Genomic DNA, 14939 nt, shown 5'->3' with positions numbered 1-14939 from the left:
ATTGAGTGTAGTATCTGCAAAGCATACAGCAGGGGTTCCCAACTGGAGACAAAATTGACCCAAAGGGGATAAAATTTGCCTAATCAGGGGTGGGATTTGCTTAAAAAAAATAAAAGCTAAAGTTGCAAAAGATCTCAACTAGGTCCCAAAGACGACATCCAGGAATATCTTAAATTGTAGGTGAAAATCCAAGAGCAAGCGTCCCACGGGTTACTGTGCTCTCATCGGCGTTTCCGCTCTCATCCTCTTTTTAAAGAAGAGACGCCGCTTATGTGTTGAACGTCTTCAAACGTCCAGTCTGTCGAGCACTTTACTATTAGAAACTCAAATTGCTGAACAAAGCTTTCGAAAAGTTGCCAACGGGGAACCCCTGGGTGTAGAGCATTGTGAAGGTCTGCCATAATACACCCCCGCCCCATGGTCTTTTTGTCCCACCTTCCATCTGGCAGAAGGTACTGAAGCAACCGAAACACCAGTTCTGGAAGGTTCTGCAACAGCTTCTGCCCCTCGGTGGTGAAGGTGGTGGGGGGGGGTCCGGATTCTGAAGCCCGTGCTGCCCCCTATTTATATGCAGTACATTTGTTAGACTTGTTGTCTGATCATATGTATTATTTATTATTATTTCTTTATTTCAAATTACCTGTTAATTCTTTATTCATTGATCTCTTATTCGTCTAGTTCTTTACCTGGCTTGTGTTAGTTGCACAGCACTCCTGTTATTTAGTGTTACTGTATGCTGCAATATGGCGTACGGATGATGTGACAATCAAGCCACTTGACTCGACTTCTCTATCAAAACCTGACATTCGTCATTTTTTTCCCCAGCCATCCCTACAAGGCTACATGACGAATCAACATTTTGGGCTGCGGTATTCCATGAAGACAACAACTCAATGGGTTTGTAACATCTGCACACAGTCCTTCATGGATACTCACCTTCCAGCTCCTGAGCTCTCAGCTTGCGAATGGCTGCTCTGATCAGTTTCCTCTCCTCGTATTCATTGGTGACACGTAACTGCAAAAAGAAAGAAAAAGAGCAGGAGAGAGGGTAAACATTATCTCAGTCGCAGAGGAAGAGCCCCCCAGGAGGTAACTTAACCGGCCCGTGTACCCCAGAGTCACACAGGGGCTCTAGTGGGTGTAATTCCACCACCACTCCAGGAGTTGGCGCTCTGTCCTAATGTCTCTCTCTGTCTGTGTGTGCTGACCAGTTGATTGACAGCTGTAACACCTCTGACATCACTTCCGGTGTCCAGCCGCATGGACCCGCCTCTTCCAGCTGGAGACTCTGCCACCTTTGTCATTTCTGCTGAGAGCTTGTGTCTGAAGAGACGTCGCATTATTTTCTGCGTTTTCCACAATCCAGTCATGCGGGGTGACCAGGCTGGCACCCCCAACTCTTTCTCTCTTACTCCAGTGCTGGCTATTAAAGGTCATTTGCTTGCTCCACTCCCCAGAATGCCACACTTCCATTTTTACAATCCAGATATGTATAGAATATGCTACCTTTTATTTTTTCCAAAGTATTAGATCCCTTTCTTTTTAATTCTCAATTAGGGTTAGGGTTAGGGTTCTGACTCGTGTTAAGCTAAAGAACGCAGATACAATAAGCAATGCAAAGGTCTTTTTGTGTTTTTCTTTTTGCACCCTAAGCAGGAGATGTGTAAACGTTGGAGCCATTCATAATTCACATTATTTGCTAAATTCATTTATTGTTCAAAATGCTTATTTATAATGGGGGGGGGGGGACACAAGTGGGATGTAATAAGTGGAGTCAAGTAAAGAGCGGCCCGACAACTCCTGGCCTTCCCCTCGGCGGCTCTCCTTGCTAAGCGGACCTCCTTTAGAATACTTGACCCCCTTTTTAACTGTTTCACGGCTTGGCTCTAATGTTGACACGTCCAGCTCACTTCCATTTGTGGAACCTCCTAAACCAAACTGTAGTCAGCTTGGGAGGACCTCAGCGTAAAAACCCTCGCGTGAAGAAGGGGCCATCAACTTTTGGCTTGTGTAACAAATAAGAGTTTTATATATATATATATATATATATATATATATATATATATATATATATATATATATATATATTATATATATTATATATATACATACACACACACGCATACACACACACATATATACATATACATACATATATAAACATATATATACATATACACACACATACATACAGTGGGTATAGAAAAGAATCCCCCCCCTTCGAAAATATTCCCATTTTTTTTCCTTTACAGCCTTAACTGTAAACACACAAACTAATATTTGTTCCAGCTTTACTTACTCAATGCCATCTCTAACATCCAAGTGAAAGATCTCACAGCTACAGTTCAGAAAATTTTTAAAAAATAAAAACAAGACCTACTGAGATTAATAAAGGACCCCCCCCCCCCCCCCCCCTAAACTCCATCATGTGTCAGTGCCCCCCATTTCCATTGCGGTTACTGGCTGTGCTCAGTTGTAATGAGTGTGATTAGTGAAGCTGTTCCTGGACCATTCATTCCCTTCCTTGGCAGTGCCACTGACAGCACACAACTGACTGTGGGTGGCAGGCCACTTTCAAAAGATCTCAGGATAGAGTTGTAGGCAGACATAAGGCAGGAGATGGAGACCAAAACATCTCAAAGGCTTTATCAATCCCAAGGAGCTCAGTAAAGTCCATCATAAAGAAGTGTTTGGTACGACTAGGACCCTCAAAACTGGATGGAAGAGCAAAGAGGAAACTGGTAAGAGAGGCTACTGAGAGGCCAATGGCCACTTTGAAGGAGTTACAGGATTTGATGACAAAGACTGGTCATTGTGTGCATGTGATAACAATTTGACAAGCACTCCACCATTGTGACTTGTTCAGGAGGGTCGCACTTCTCAAGAAAGGCCACATTAAGGCTCGTTTGAGCTTTGCCAGAATGCACCTTGAAGATTTTGATGCCAAGTGGATAAAGTTCTTATGGTCAGATGAGACTAAAATCAAACTATTTGACCTCAATATCAAATGGTCCACCAATGCTGCTCACCATCCACAACACACCATACCTACAGTAAAGCATGGGGGGCAGCATCCTGTTGTGGGGGGCCTGGGACTCTCGTTAGGGTAGAAGGAAAAATGGATGGGGCAAAATACTGTTAACTTCTGGAGGAAAATCTTCTACCCTCTGCCAGAAAGTTGAAGATGGGCAGAATGTTCACCTCTCAACACGACGACAACCCGAAGCACAGAGCAAAATTGAGTGGCTGAAGGAGAGGAAAGTGAATGTCCTCATGTGGCCAGTCAGAGCCCAGAGCTAAATCACAGTGAAAATCTGTGGAAAGATCTGAAGATAGCAGACCACCGACGCTCAACATCCAATGTGACCGAACTTGAACAGTTAAACTGTAAAGAAGAGTGGGGGGCAAATATTGAGTGGGCTCAATCTAGGTGTGCAAAGCTGATAGAGAAGAATCAACAGACTGTCATTAAAGTAAAAGGGGGGTCACCAAAATGACATGGGGGGGTGATCCTTTATTAATCTCAGTAGGTCTTGTTTTTGATTTTTTATAATTTTTCTGAACTGTAGCTGTGATATCGTTCACTTGGGTATTAGAGGTGGCATTGAGTAAGTAAAGCTGGGAAGAAATATTAGTTTGTGTGTGTGTTCATTTAAGGCTGTAAAGCAAAAAAATGGGAATATTTCAAAGGGGGGATTCTTTTCTATACCCACTGTATATATATATATATATATATATATATATATATATGAACAAGGCAGCACATCCACTCTCTGCGACACACCAACACGGATGACTTTCAAATTATTCAGCAGAAGTGTGTCAGGAAACGTGACTGGGGGTCTTTTATACCAATGGCAATATGAACACACACACACACACACACACACACACACACACACACACACACACACACACACACACACACACACACACACACAGAGTATATATCTTTCTATTTATTTATGTAATGAGCGTCGGTAAAAAGCGAAACTCCCAAGAGACCAAATAAAGATCCATCTCTTGTCACACACACACCTTACAGGACCGCCATACAGGCTCTGTCGAGTTATGTAATAACCCACCGGGACGTGAGGGGGCGCCATTGCCAACAGTGTCATTGCCTTACTCTCCCTACAGTGCTGAAACTCCGCCCAGCGTGGGCAGCTGACTCCACCCCTTCCCGGTAACACCTTCATAAAAGCCTGAGCTTTCCAGAAGGATGTGTCATTTCTGGCAGCAGCGTCCCACCAGGTGGAACTTGCTCCCCCTAAACTACCTTCTCGTGAGTTGAATTTCTGCTTTGCAGGAGCCGTTGCTTTTGGTTCTTGTGTGGGATACTAAAACGGGACAATGCGGTTTTCCAGTCTGTGCAGCGGCCATTTCTGGTCTGTCTATCTGTGGACACCGGTTTTGGAGCCTTTAATAGGACTGAAAGGCATGAAGAATGGGAGGAGTTACTTTGGACAGAAATTGAACATAAAACTGAGATTTGAGGCAGGGGTGTTAGGAACTTCCCCAGGCTTTGTTTCTTTATGTTTTTATTAAGGGTTTTCTTGTAGAGGGGTGCGGAAGGACAAAGTATATTGAGGATGGTTGGCCTTACCGATCCTTTTTACCTCAGCCTTGGTAGGTGGCGAACTTCGGCGGGTCACCCTTTGTGGGCGGCATTTGTTAACAGATAAATAAAATAATCAAACGTGAACAGAATAAAAGTAAAAATGAATTTAAAAACACCAGCCGGGGGAGAAAAAAATGAAACAGAAGAGCAGTAGCCGGCCTAGGAGACCCTGCTGTAGCCCCCGTTCTCTCTCATATACAAACACACTTCGAGACACCATCAGAAGAAGAGGAAGAGAGAAAGGAAAGGGCAAACCAGAAACGCTTCTCATAAAATGAAGAAAAGCACTAGGCCTAGGAGACATGGAGGACACACAGACTGCTGTTTGGGGGATGGAAGACACCCAAGAGACACAAAAGGGGGATAAATGTCAAAACAATCCCGACACGACCGTTAGAACACCGACACGCACCGCTTACCGTCCACGACAAGTTCTGTGAAATGGGACGTTATGCAACTTGCCATATTATTGACAAGACTCTATGGGGTGCTGTGGTGTACCCGCTGTCACATGTGTGTGCGTCAGAGGATCTCCACAAGGGGCTTGACTCGATCCTGGGATGTAATAACCCGCCAGGATGACAGGGGGCGCTGTCGCTGTCGCTCTCTTCTCCTCCTTCTCTCCCCGTTAAAGAAAAACCCGCCCAGTGAGGCCGCTTTGCACCACCCCTTCTGGGAATGGAGGCGTCTTTTGCGAGCCTCCGTTGCCTGATAAGACCCTAAAAACACAGCCCGGGGTTCCTGTCGTTGAGATTAGGACAAATTAAAACCGGCTGGTGTCCCATCTTTCACCTGTGTTTGACCCGTGCCACTCTAATGACTAAATACAGCGATCGTCATCGTGACGCGAGGGATTTGCCCCTAAATGCCCATCATTAGCAAGCTCTCCATATTAGGCTCTCCCGAGGACGTATACACGGTCGGGCATTGCATGTCATTCGGTGTGTATCTGTACTTTGTTAGAAAAACAGAGGAATTTACGGCATTGGATGTTTGAACCCAAAACAGAGAAGACTCATTTTCTATTAGAAATAAAAAGAAATTGTGTAAATAGTTTGAGATTCCTACGGAAAACGTCACCCAAAAATGGACAGGAAACCAGCAATAAACAGAACAGTTTACCTAAGTAAGGCTAATGGAACGGTTCTAATTAAACAGGAAGTAACAGGAGGGGGCTCAGGTCACTAAGCCCGAGTGACGTCTTCCAGCAGAGTTTGGAGGGACAGCTGGATGAACACGTGACACCAACAACTACGACATGAAACGCCAAGATCATGTGGCGCCCGTCTCAAGTTGACTCCCCTCTATGCCACATATTTACTTTGCAGCATTTTCTTCCAGTGTGGATGGTTCTGCCCACCGGAAGCGATCAGGCTGTGTTTCCGGGTCATCTCTTTATTTTGTTGAGGGCGAGGTAGAATTAGGGTTATGGTTAAAAAAAAAAGTCAGATTTAAAATTTTCAAGTCACTAAAGTAATGTGTGGAGTCTTGAGCAATTACAATACTGCATTGAAAAGCACAAATGCAAATTATCAGCAAACTTTCAGAGAATCATCTCGACAGGCTCCAACTCCCCTTTAAAAATATCCAACAAATGAAAAAGGGTCCCTCGGGCCGAAAAAATGAAAACTGAAGGCAACGGCTCCCCCGTGTGGCAAGAGAAGGCAACTGGCAGGAGCTCTGGGGGTGGTCTGGGAAGGTCCACCTCTGTCTGCTCCAACTCCACTCTACTCAGCACACGTGTCTCTCTCTCCAGAACAATAGCTTTGCAATCAGATTTGCATTTCCTGACTTGGCTGACGCCTTTGTCCAACATGTATGACAGAACTGCTTTCATTTCTTTTTGGTTTTCCAACTGGAGCGCTGGCAGGTGAAGTGACTTGCTCAGGGTGACTCACTGGTGTCAGGAGTGGGATCTGAACCCACAACCTCAGAGTCCAAAGCCTTCATCCCTACACCTCTCTGCCCATCAGCGAGCAGACAGCCCCCCAAATGACTGAGCTCGGGTGTGGCAGCTGCCTCTATTGTTAACAGCACACTGTCATAGTCAGCATGTGAACCTTCGGCTCGGCTGCCCAGTCGACTCCCAAGTGCTGCTATTGTGAAGTGGATGAGTCGAGGAATAATGAGAGATCAGCCACAAAGTGGTACAACCAGGCAAACTCAGAGTGGGGCCACCAAGTGTTGGAAACAAATGACCTCACCTCTGTCACTTAACAGAGGGCCAAACCGCCTCTGGATGACGTCAGCTGTGCGACAGGAGCTTCATGAGAGGGGTGTCACTGCAGCATGCGCAGTGCCAAGTGTCACCCGGAGCGGGGGGAGTGGGGGGCGGGGTAAACACAACTCCCGCCATGGGGCTCTGGAGCAGTGGACACGTGGAGTGATGAATCACACTTCATTATCTGGCAGGCTGACGGACAAATCCGGATTTGGGTCATCTTTTATGGAGGGGATGGGGGACCGATAAAAGTTGTCACACAGATTGTGGATAACCAAGTTGCTTATGGATTCTTCGAAAGTTTGACTTCACTTAGTGTTCTTCATTAAAGGTTTAGATGGTGCATCACAAACATTAAAACCGATTTTATGAATCCCACAACAAATGGCATATAACAGAGATAAATGCATTGCCTGTGCCATTCCAACAGACAACACATCAAACATTTGTAGTAAGACAATGCATCGCATGTGCCATTCCAACAGAACATTTGTAGTAATAAAATGCATCGCACGCGCCATTCCAACAGATGGCGCATCACAAACATTTGTAGTACTAAAAAGTTGTTGCATGTGCCATTCCAACATATGGTGCATTGTAAACATTTGTAGTAATAAAATGCATCACATATCATTCCAACAGAAGGCACATCACAAACATCTGTAGTAATAAAATGCATTGCTCATGTCATTCCAACAGATGGTGCATCACAAACATTTAATAAAATGCATCACATGTGTCACTCCAACAGAAGGCACACCACAAACATTTGTAGTAATAAAGTGTATCGCACGTGTCATTCCGACAGATGGAGCATCACAGACATTTGTAGAACTAAAATTCTTTGCAAGTACCACTCCAACAGATGGCACATAACACACATTTGTTGTGATAGAATGCCTCACATGTGTCATTCCAACAGATGGCGCATCACAACCAATTGCAGTAACAAAATGCATTGTATGCGTCATTCCAACAGATGGCGCATTGCAAACATGTGTAGTAGTAAAATGCCTTACGTGTGTCATTCCAACAGATGGCACATCACAAACATTAAGGCTGCTTTTATCAATCCCCTACCAAAGGGCATATAACAGAGACAGACACACTGCTTGGTGCACTGCAAACCCTAACCCTGAGGTCTACATGAATTTCTTTGATTTCAACTTGTCTTAGACCAAGTAGCACAGCTAGTGACGTCATAAACTTGAAGGATTGGACGGTCGCCATTTTGCAATGTTTTACATATGTATATATAGTCCCTTGCTTTTAACGCACTTCTCCTAAAGCTATTGCTAATAAAAGCAGCATTTACAGAGTTCAAACTACCTGAGAATGTTCCAAGGCCCATTTCTGAATGCTCAGGACACTGTTACCCCGCTAAAGCTCTGACATGAACCCCTTCTGAATATTCAATTTATTGCATATAAATCACCACATGAGCCAAAATGATTTGAAATGCGTTACGCCACCGACACAAAGCCCTGCTCCGCTGCACTTGGTAAAGGCCATCTCACCACAAGGCACTCATCCTGTACAAATACAAAACCATTACTACTTACGAGGTCATTAAGCTCCTCGATGTCATGAATACACTGCAACTGTCCGAGCAGGCCGTCCGTTGCTGAGGTCTTATCACCGGATAGCTTCTGTGGCCTACAAAAAAAAAATACAAAAAACGGATTACAGGCTGAAAGTGTTGGAGAGGAAGGATGGACGGGCATCCCGGCCGGGCTGGAGGCTGGTACTGTTCCCGGTTGGGAGGCCATAATGGAAGGCCAGAGTGGAAGCTGCTCTCTGGGGTGGCAGCATCCCTCTGGTGGAATTCTTGTTTATAACTGCACAGGGCATGCTGGGAGTTGTAGTCCTGAGAGGCAGCCCTGTTGGGGTAAATGAGGCGCCACCAGGGGGAGTGCTACTGTCGAGGTGAAGTCCGACATAAAAGGCCCCACCTCAGCTGCATCGGTGGGTCAGAGTCAGGAGGCAGCAGACGACGCTCATGGAGGACGAAGGTGACAGAAGGGGTCCACTTGTGTGTTATTAACTGTGCTGGGCTGAGTAAAGCCTGTCAAGATGATATTTAAATTATTATATATTAAACTACTTTTTATTTATTTTTTTTTGTCTGGTTGAGTTGTGCCTGGGGTTTGGGGTTCTGAGGTGCCCCTGGTGGTCACAAATAAAGTCTATTAAGCTGTTATTAGACCGGGCACATTACAGTCCAGGAAGCAAATGCACTTAAGACACAGTTACTGGTACGTCTTCAGAGGCAGCCATGGGACGCTTAGATGGTGCCCACATGCCACAGTTCACCGCGGTGGAGATGAACGTCAAGGAGTTTAAATACTGCCAGCTGATTGGCCAGTGGGTCCAACAAGACGCATACTTGTGCCACTTGTCACCCCTGTTGGAGTTCAAATCGCTCCATTTCTGGCTTTTGATGCGCTCGTTGCTCCAGCTACGCTTTTCGTTGTGTCACATGTTTGGATTCCCCACCCTTAGTTGCTTATTTTAGCCCTACTCTGACGCTTTCCTCCATTTCTAAGGGCTCCTTACTAAGCCGTGACAAAACAAACCAGCTGTCCTCCATCTCACTTGTGTCCATTTCTACCCGTGTGGTTTCATTTAATTAAATGGAAGGAAGAGGGACTGAGAATTACTCCCCCAATTCAGTCGACAAATTATTTGGAAAATCCACAGAAAGGAAAAAAAAGAATGAGCTGACAGGGCAGAAGGAAAGCGTTATTGGCAGGAATGGGCAATGGAAAAAAAAAAAAAAAACCCTGCCGGCACTGCGGCCCCCAGGGAACGGACTCTGCAGACCGAAGCGACGCCACAGAAGCTCACTTGACACCCTGGTGAAGGGTCTGCGGTGCTGCCGAAATGAAACTCGACTGCCATCAGTCGCAACAGTGACCCTCAGCGGGTAAAGTGGGCACTGACTGAAAGACGAAGCAAGGCAAGTGAGTGGGGGTATACAGTTAAAATTTCTCCAAGACGATTTGGAATATTAACAGAGCTGTGAGAGGCTAGCGTCTGGGGACAGGTCCTTAAAAATGGAAGCTTCAGTTCACATTCTTAAGATCTCAATGGCATCAACAGACATGGAGAGGATGGGAAAACGCAGAGAGAGAAAGAGAGAGAGAGAGAGACAAGTAATGCACCGGGCAAGTCGAGGTCAAGATAAGGGGGTGGATGGGGGGGCACGGCAGTGCGGTGGGAGTGCTGCTGCCTCGTAACAAGCAGGCCGGGGTTCAAGTCCCATGTGTGGAGCTTCTCTGTTCTCACCTTAGCCGTGTCGGTTTCCTCCCACAGATCCAGGACATGCAGGGCTGGCACCTGGTGGGGAGTGGCAATGCTAAACTGGGCCGTGTATGTGTGTGTGTGTGAGTGAGTGTGTATATGTGTGTGTGTGTGTGTGTTTGAGTGAGTGTGTATATGTGTATGTGAGAGTGTGCGTGTGTGTGTTTGAGTGAGTGTGCGTGTGTGTGTTTGCGTGAGTGTGTATGTGTGTGTGTTTGACACTGTGTGTATATATGTGTGTGTGAATGTGTGCATGAGTTTATGTGTGTGTGTCCACCCCGAGATGCACTGGCAGCCTGTCCAGAGTTTGCTCCTGTCTTGTGCACCCCCTTGCGCACTCTGGCACCCCCTGCAGGTTAGACAATGACAGGACGCTCACCCTGATAGGACACTCCTGTGAATTCATTTCTGGTGTTTCTGGAAATCAGGCACTCAGGGCAGAGTTAAGGAACATTTAAGAGAGAGAGAAGCTCAAGTCTATGACAGAAAACAGGACGGTGAAAGGTGGTCTCCTCTCTCCCTCCACAGGAAGGGCATTTGGCTCCAACAGTTCAAAGATGGCCTACACAAGTTCTGTCTGCACCCCCAAAGTCGGCTCTGAATTGACTTTCCCAAGATTTCTTACATTTTATTTTTCACCCTGCAAGGGGCTGTCAAAGCCCACTGTGTCATTTTGAGCTCTACAAGAAGCAAATTGTTGTGGTTGTTGTTGTTCCTCCAGAGTGTCTCTGGCGTTGTGCTCAGTAGTTCCCAGTGACAGACAGACAGACAGACAGACTTGGTAGAGAGCAGTGGCAACAATGGTCAGACTTGATTTATTTCCAAGGGTGCAAACTGTCAACAGTCGGCCCGCCAATGCAGACACAGAATGGCACACCTCTCTATACTGTTCTACAGGATCCCACCAACAGACCTCCATACTGTTCTGCAAGACCCCAGCATCAGACCCTCACAGTGTTCCACAAACTCCCCACCAGTAGCCCTCCACACTATTTTACAAATTCCCCACCAGCAGACCCTCACACTACTCCCCAAGACCCCAGCAGCAGACCCTCGCACTGCTCCCCAAGACCCCATCCAACAGGACGGCAGCTGTTACTCTCTGTTATAAACCACAGAGTGCCCGCTGACTTTCCACGTTCGCTCCGGACATGCGTGCCCCCCGACCGCGACTCACCGGAGGTGGTTCTCCTTGTTCTCCAGCTGCTCGTGGTCCCTCTCCGTACGTGAGCGTTTCGACGCCAGCGTGGCCTCCATGCGCTCAATCTCGCAGCGGCGCAAATCACGGATGGCAGCCCGGATCAAGCGCCTCTCGTCGAGGTCTGAGGTGCCGTCCAGCTGTAAAGAAAGAGAAAGACAAAGACAAGTGAGCCAATCAGAGAACAGTCGGGGGGGAATAAACCGGGAAGAGAAACACAAACACTACAGCGGCTCGTGGTCTTGTGCAGTTTTCCCACTCACTCAGCCAAGGTGGGCAGCACTTGATTTGATTGAATTTAGCTAAAAAAAAAAAAAAAAAATTTAAAACCTTTTCCTTACATTTGTACCCCGCCAGTCAAACCTTCTACGACCCCCCCATTGTTCTTCAAATGTAATCTGCTGAAACACAGTGGATGACCTAAAATGGTGAGAAGGTAAGTAGCAAACTGCCAGAGGTGTAAATGTAAAGTTTTGGTTCAGGAATGGGACGACTAAGGGGTGAGGACCCCCAGATGTTCGGCAGCAATTCAAGTAAATCAGCACACAATTTGCACAGGTGTCCCCACTTGAGCCAATTCCTTAAAACGCCTCTGTCGACCTTAAAGCAGAGTGTCTCCTCCATACAGCCCTCCTTGTACTGCTGGTGACAATGCGCCCCTCACCAGCGCGTCACACAATCCGCAGAATTTGTGACATTCCCCCCTTACCATTTATTTGCCCCCTTTTCAATTGGGTGTGCGTGTTTCTTAGACGGCAACGTGACCCTCGGAGCTTCCCGATCTTTTTTCTTTTTGTGACCCCATTTTGAGGTCTGAGCCTTTTCGTGGACCCCCAGCTCTTTGAAAGATTGACATTCACTTCCTAAATTTCCCGCCCCACCAATTTATTAAATCTTTTCTCCTGACCCCATTAGCATATCATGTGACTCCAAGACTGGGAAACTTGTCTTGTCGGTCATAGGAAAACAAAGAAAAATGTGCCGTGGTGATCCCCCCCTCTTGCATTTATAACTGCCGTGTGAAGCATTTGGCTCTTTTTGCCATTAGAGCGCTTGCCCCGCTTTTGTTTTGAATTCTGTATGGTTTAACACTAGAATTACCAGAGCCTATGAAAAAACTCGTAGATCCGTCCCACCTTAAAATCACTTCCGCTTCGCACCACTCCATCAGCGTCTTTTGTCTTGTGAATGTGTCGATAAAGCAGCAAGCAGCCTGCAATCACATCCCCCACCGCCGCACAGTTTTCTCAGCTCAAGTCTGTTTACCTGCGTGTCAGTTGCTTAGAGTTGTATAGAGTGAAGTCAAGCAAAATGACTCCTTTTATAAATACTACAGTATATCGTTATTTGGAACGCGTGCATTTCATGTGTGTTCCATGTCTACAACGATCTATGTAAACACATTGTTAAAACAGAAACATTTGTCGAGTTTTATTAATAATTGACAAAATGTAGACATGAAGCGTATAATGTGTGAAGCCTGAAGTCCAAATATCAAATAAACACTTTCACAAAAGGTACAAGTATAACAAAAAAGTGCGCTTCTATTCAAGAATATAACTGCAGAAAAAGAACCAGCGTTAGGGTGCGACATTGACACACCTTTGCTATGACCGCTTTTGTGGTGTAACGGTAAGAACTGCTGACGGGTAATCAAAAGGTCATGGGTTCGACCCCAGACGAGTCCGTTTTGAGATGTGAGCTGCTCATATTCTTACTATTTTACAATAAAAACATACATTTGATTCCAGTCTGTAACAGCCGGTGTAAATGTATGATACTTGGAAAGGTTAGTTTCAAACTAAACCCGTGAAGTTTTGATTACCAGTCAATAGTTGATACCAATGCGCCACCGAAGCGGTCGTATCAAAGGCGTGTCAATGTCGCACCCTAACGCGGGTTCTTTTTCTGCAGTTATATTCTTGAATAGAAGTGCACTTGTTTTGTTATACTTGTACCTTTTGTGAAAGTATTTATTTGATATTTGGACTTCAGGCTTCACACATTATACGCTTCACGTCTACATGTTGTCAATTATTACTAAAACTCGACAAACGTTTCTGTTTTAACGATGTGTTTACATAGATTGTTGTAGACACGGAACACACATGAAATGCATGTGTTCCAAATAATGATACAGTATTTATAAAAGGAGTCATTTTGCTTGACTTCTCACTCTATACAACTCTAAGCAACTGACACGCAGGTAAACAGACTTGAGCTGAGAAAACTGTGCGGCGGTGGGGGATGTGATTGCAGGCTGCTTACTGCTTGTCTTCATGGGCACATTTATAGGACAAAAGACACTGATGGAGAGGTGCGAAGCATTTTAAGGTGGGACGGATCGAGTTTTTTCGTAGGCTCTGGTAATTCTAGTGTTAAAGACGACAAATTCCACATTGGGATCAATTCCACCGAAGTTCAAAAATCGCCGCACGTGCAGTTTGGCAAGGCCATTAAAAACAAACACTACATCTCTTCTTGATCGTCGTCATCCGCGCAAAATGTCAAGTGTTGGCCAGCAAAGCAACCGACTCAAGAAACAAATTAAGAAAAGGCGTGCAGAAAGTTTAGAGGGAAGGCGAATAAAACTGGAGAGCGGAAACGATAAGTGTGTAAGTAAGAATTCCGTGGTACAAACTTGGAAGATGGTACTGGACTATAAATAAAATTTTTAAAAGGAAAAGAAAAAAAGATAAATCCGCCTCTCAGCGCTGTCGGAGGAAGGAGCGCAGCTCATCCTGTCGACTCCTATGTAGTCCCAACGTCTTATTTTAAACTCGATGCTAACTCATGTGTGTGTATCCAGACGGGTCGCGGGCAGCCGCAAAGATTATCAGCTTCCTCCGAGGCAGCTGGCATGACAAACCCATCTAAATTTGGATTGTTATATACACAAGCGGCCCACAAAACGGTTTTATAAAACTAGCAGCCCGTCGTGCACCAACACGGTCCAAACACCCCCGCTGTCTAAAACAACCTCCAGGAATGGGAAGATACCAGGAGGGCTTTGAATGGCCTGCCGTTTTAACTGCTTGCCAGCTGCAACAGAATCCCGATACCTAAAAAGCCCCCTAACAACACCACAGTTAAGGTGCTGGGAAATGGGGGGGCAGCTCGACACCAACTCGAGCCACTTGCCTTGGCACGGATCTGCTTCTCCCTCGTGAACATCTGTGGCAGTCGGCGTGGCGTAGTGGTTAAGGCTTAGTTATGTAAAAGTAGGGAAGCACCTGGCGCTGCCCGGGTAACATTTGTAGAATGGGGTGAAGGGAAGTAAGCCAAAGTTTAGGTGGTTTCTTCAATGATGACCCTGTTGACACTTGCCAGCCGCCCCATCCGCCATCCACACTGCCCACTCTATTGAGGCGAGAATTTGTCATTTCAAGTCCGAGTGGATTTAATCTCCTCGATGGGTGGTAGCCGTAAACGCCGTTAGGATTCTCAGGGATTAAATTATGAAGGAAGGACGACAAAGCAGACGATCCGACAACAACCCTGTGATCCTCCTTTGAGTTGCTCTGCACTTCCACTCTTGAGGAGGCCTCACCCAGCACAGCCCTGCAAAAACGCACCACACTGCCGTTTACATCACA

At 45.9% G+C, this 14939-nt stretch overlaps 1 protein-coding gene across 3 annotated transcripts in view; it reads right to left on the bottom strand.

Annotated features, from left to right (window-relative positions):
• The window catches only part of smtnb (smoothelin b), a 144477-nt gene that overhangs the window by 74944 nt on the left and 54594 nt on the right, over positions 1–14939 (bottom strand). For all 3 annotated transcript variants that reach the window (XM_051921134.1, XM_028825392.2, XM_051921135.1), the window contains exons 2-4: positions 11323–11483; positions 8405–8498; positions 937–1015 (exon numbers count right to left, since the gene is read on the bottom strand). In XM_051921134.1, coding sequence (XP_051777094.1) covers positions 937–1015; positions 8405–8498; positions 11323–11483 — 334 coding nt within the window. The remainder of the gene's footprint in view (positions 1–936; positions 1016–8404; positions 8499–11322; positions 11484–14939) is intronic.

This window comes from Erpetoichthys calabaricus, chromosome 18 (assembly GCF_900747795.2).
Source record: "Erpetoichthys calabaricus chromosome 18, fErpCal1.3, whole genome shotgun sequence".
NCBI classification, from domain to species: Eukaryota; Metazoa; Chordata; class Cladistia; order Polypteriformes; family Polypteridae; genus Erpetoichthys; species Erpetoichthys calabaricus.
This window is presented reverse-complemented; position numbering and strand designations above follow the sequence as displayed.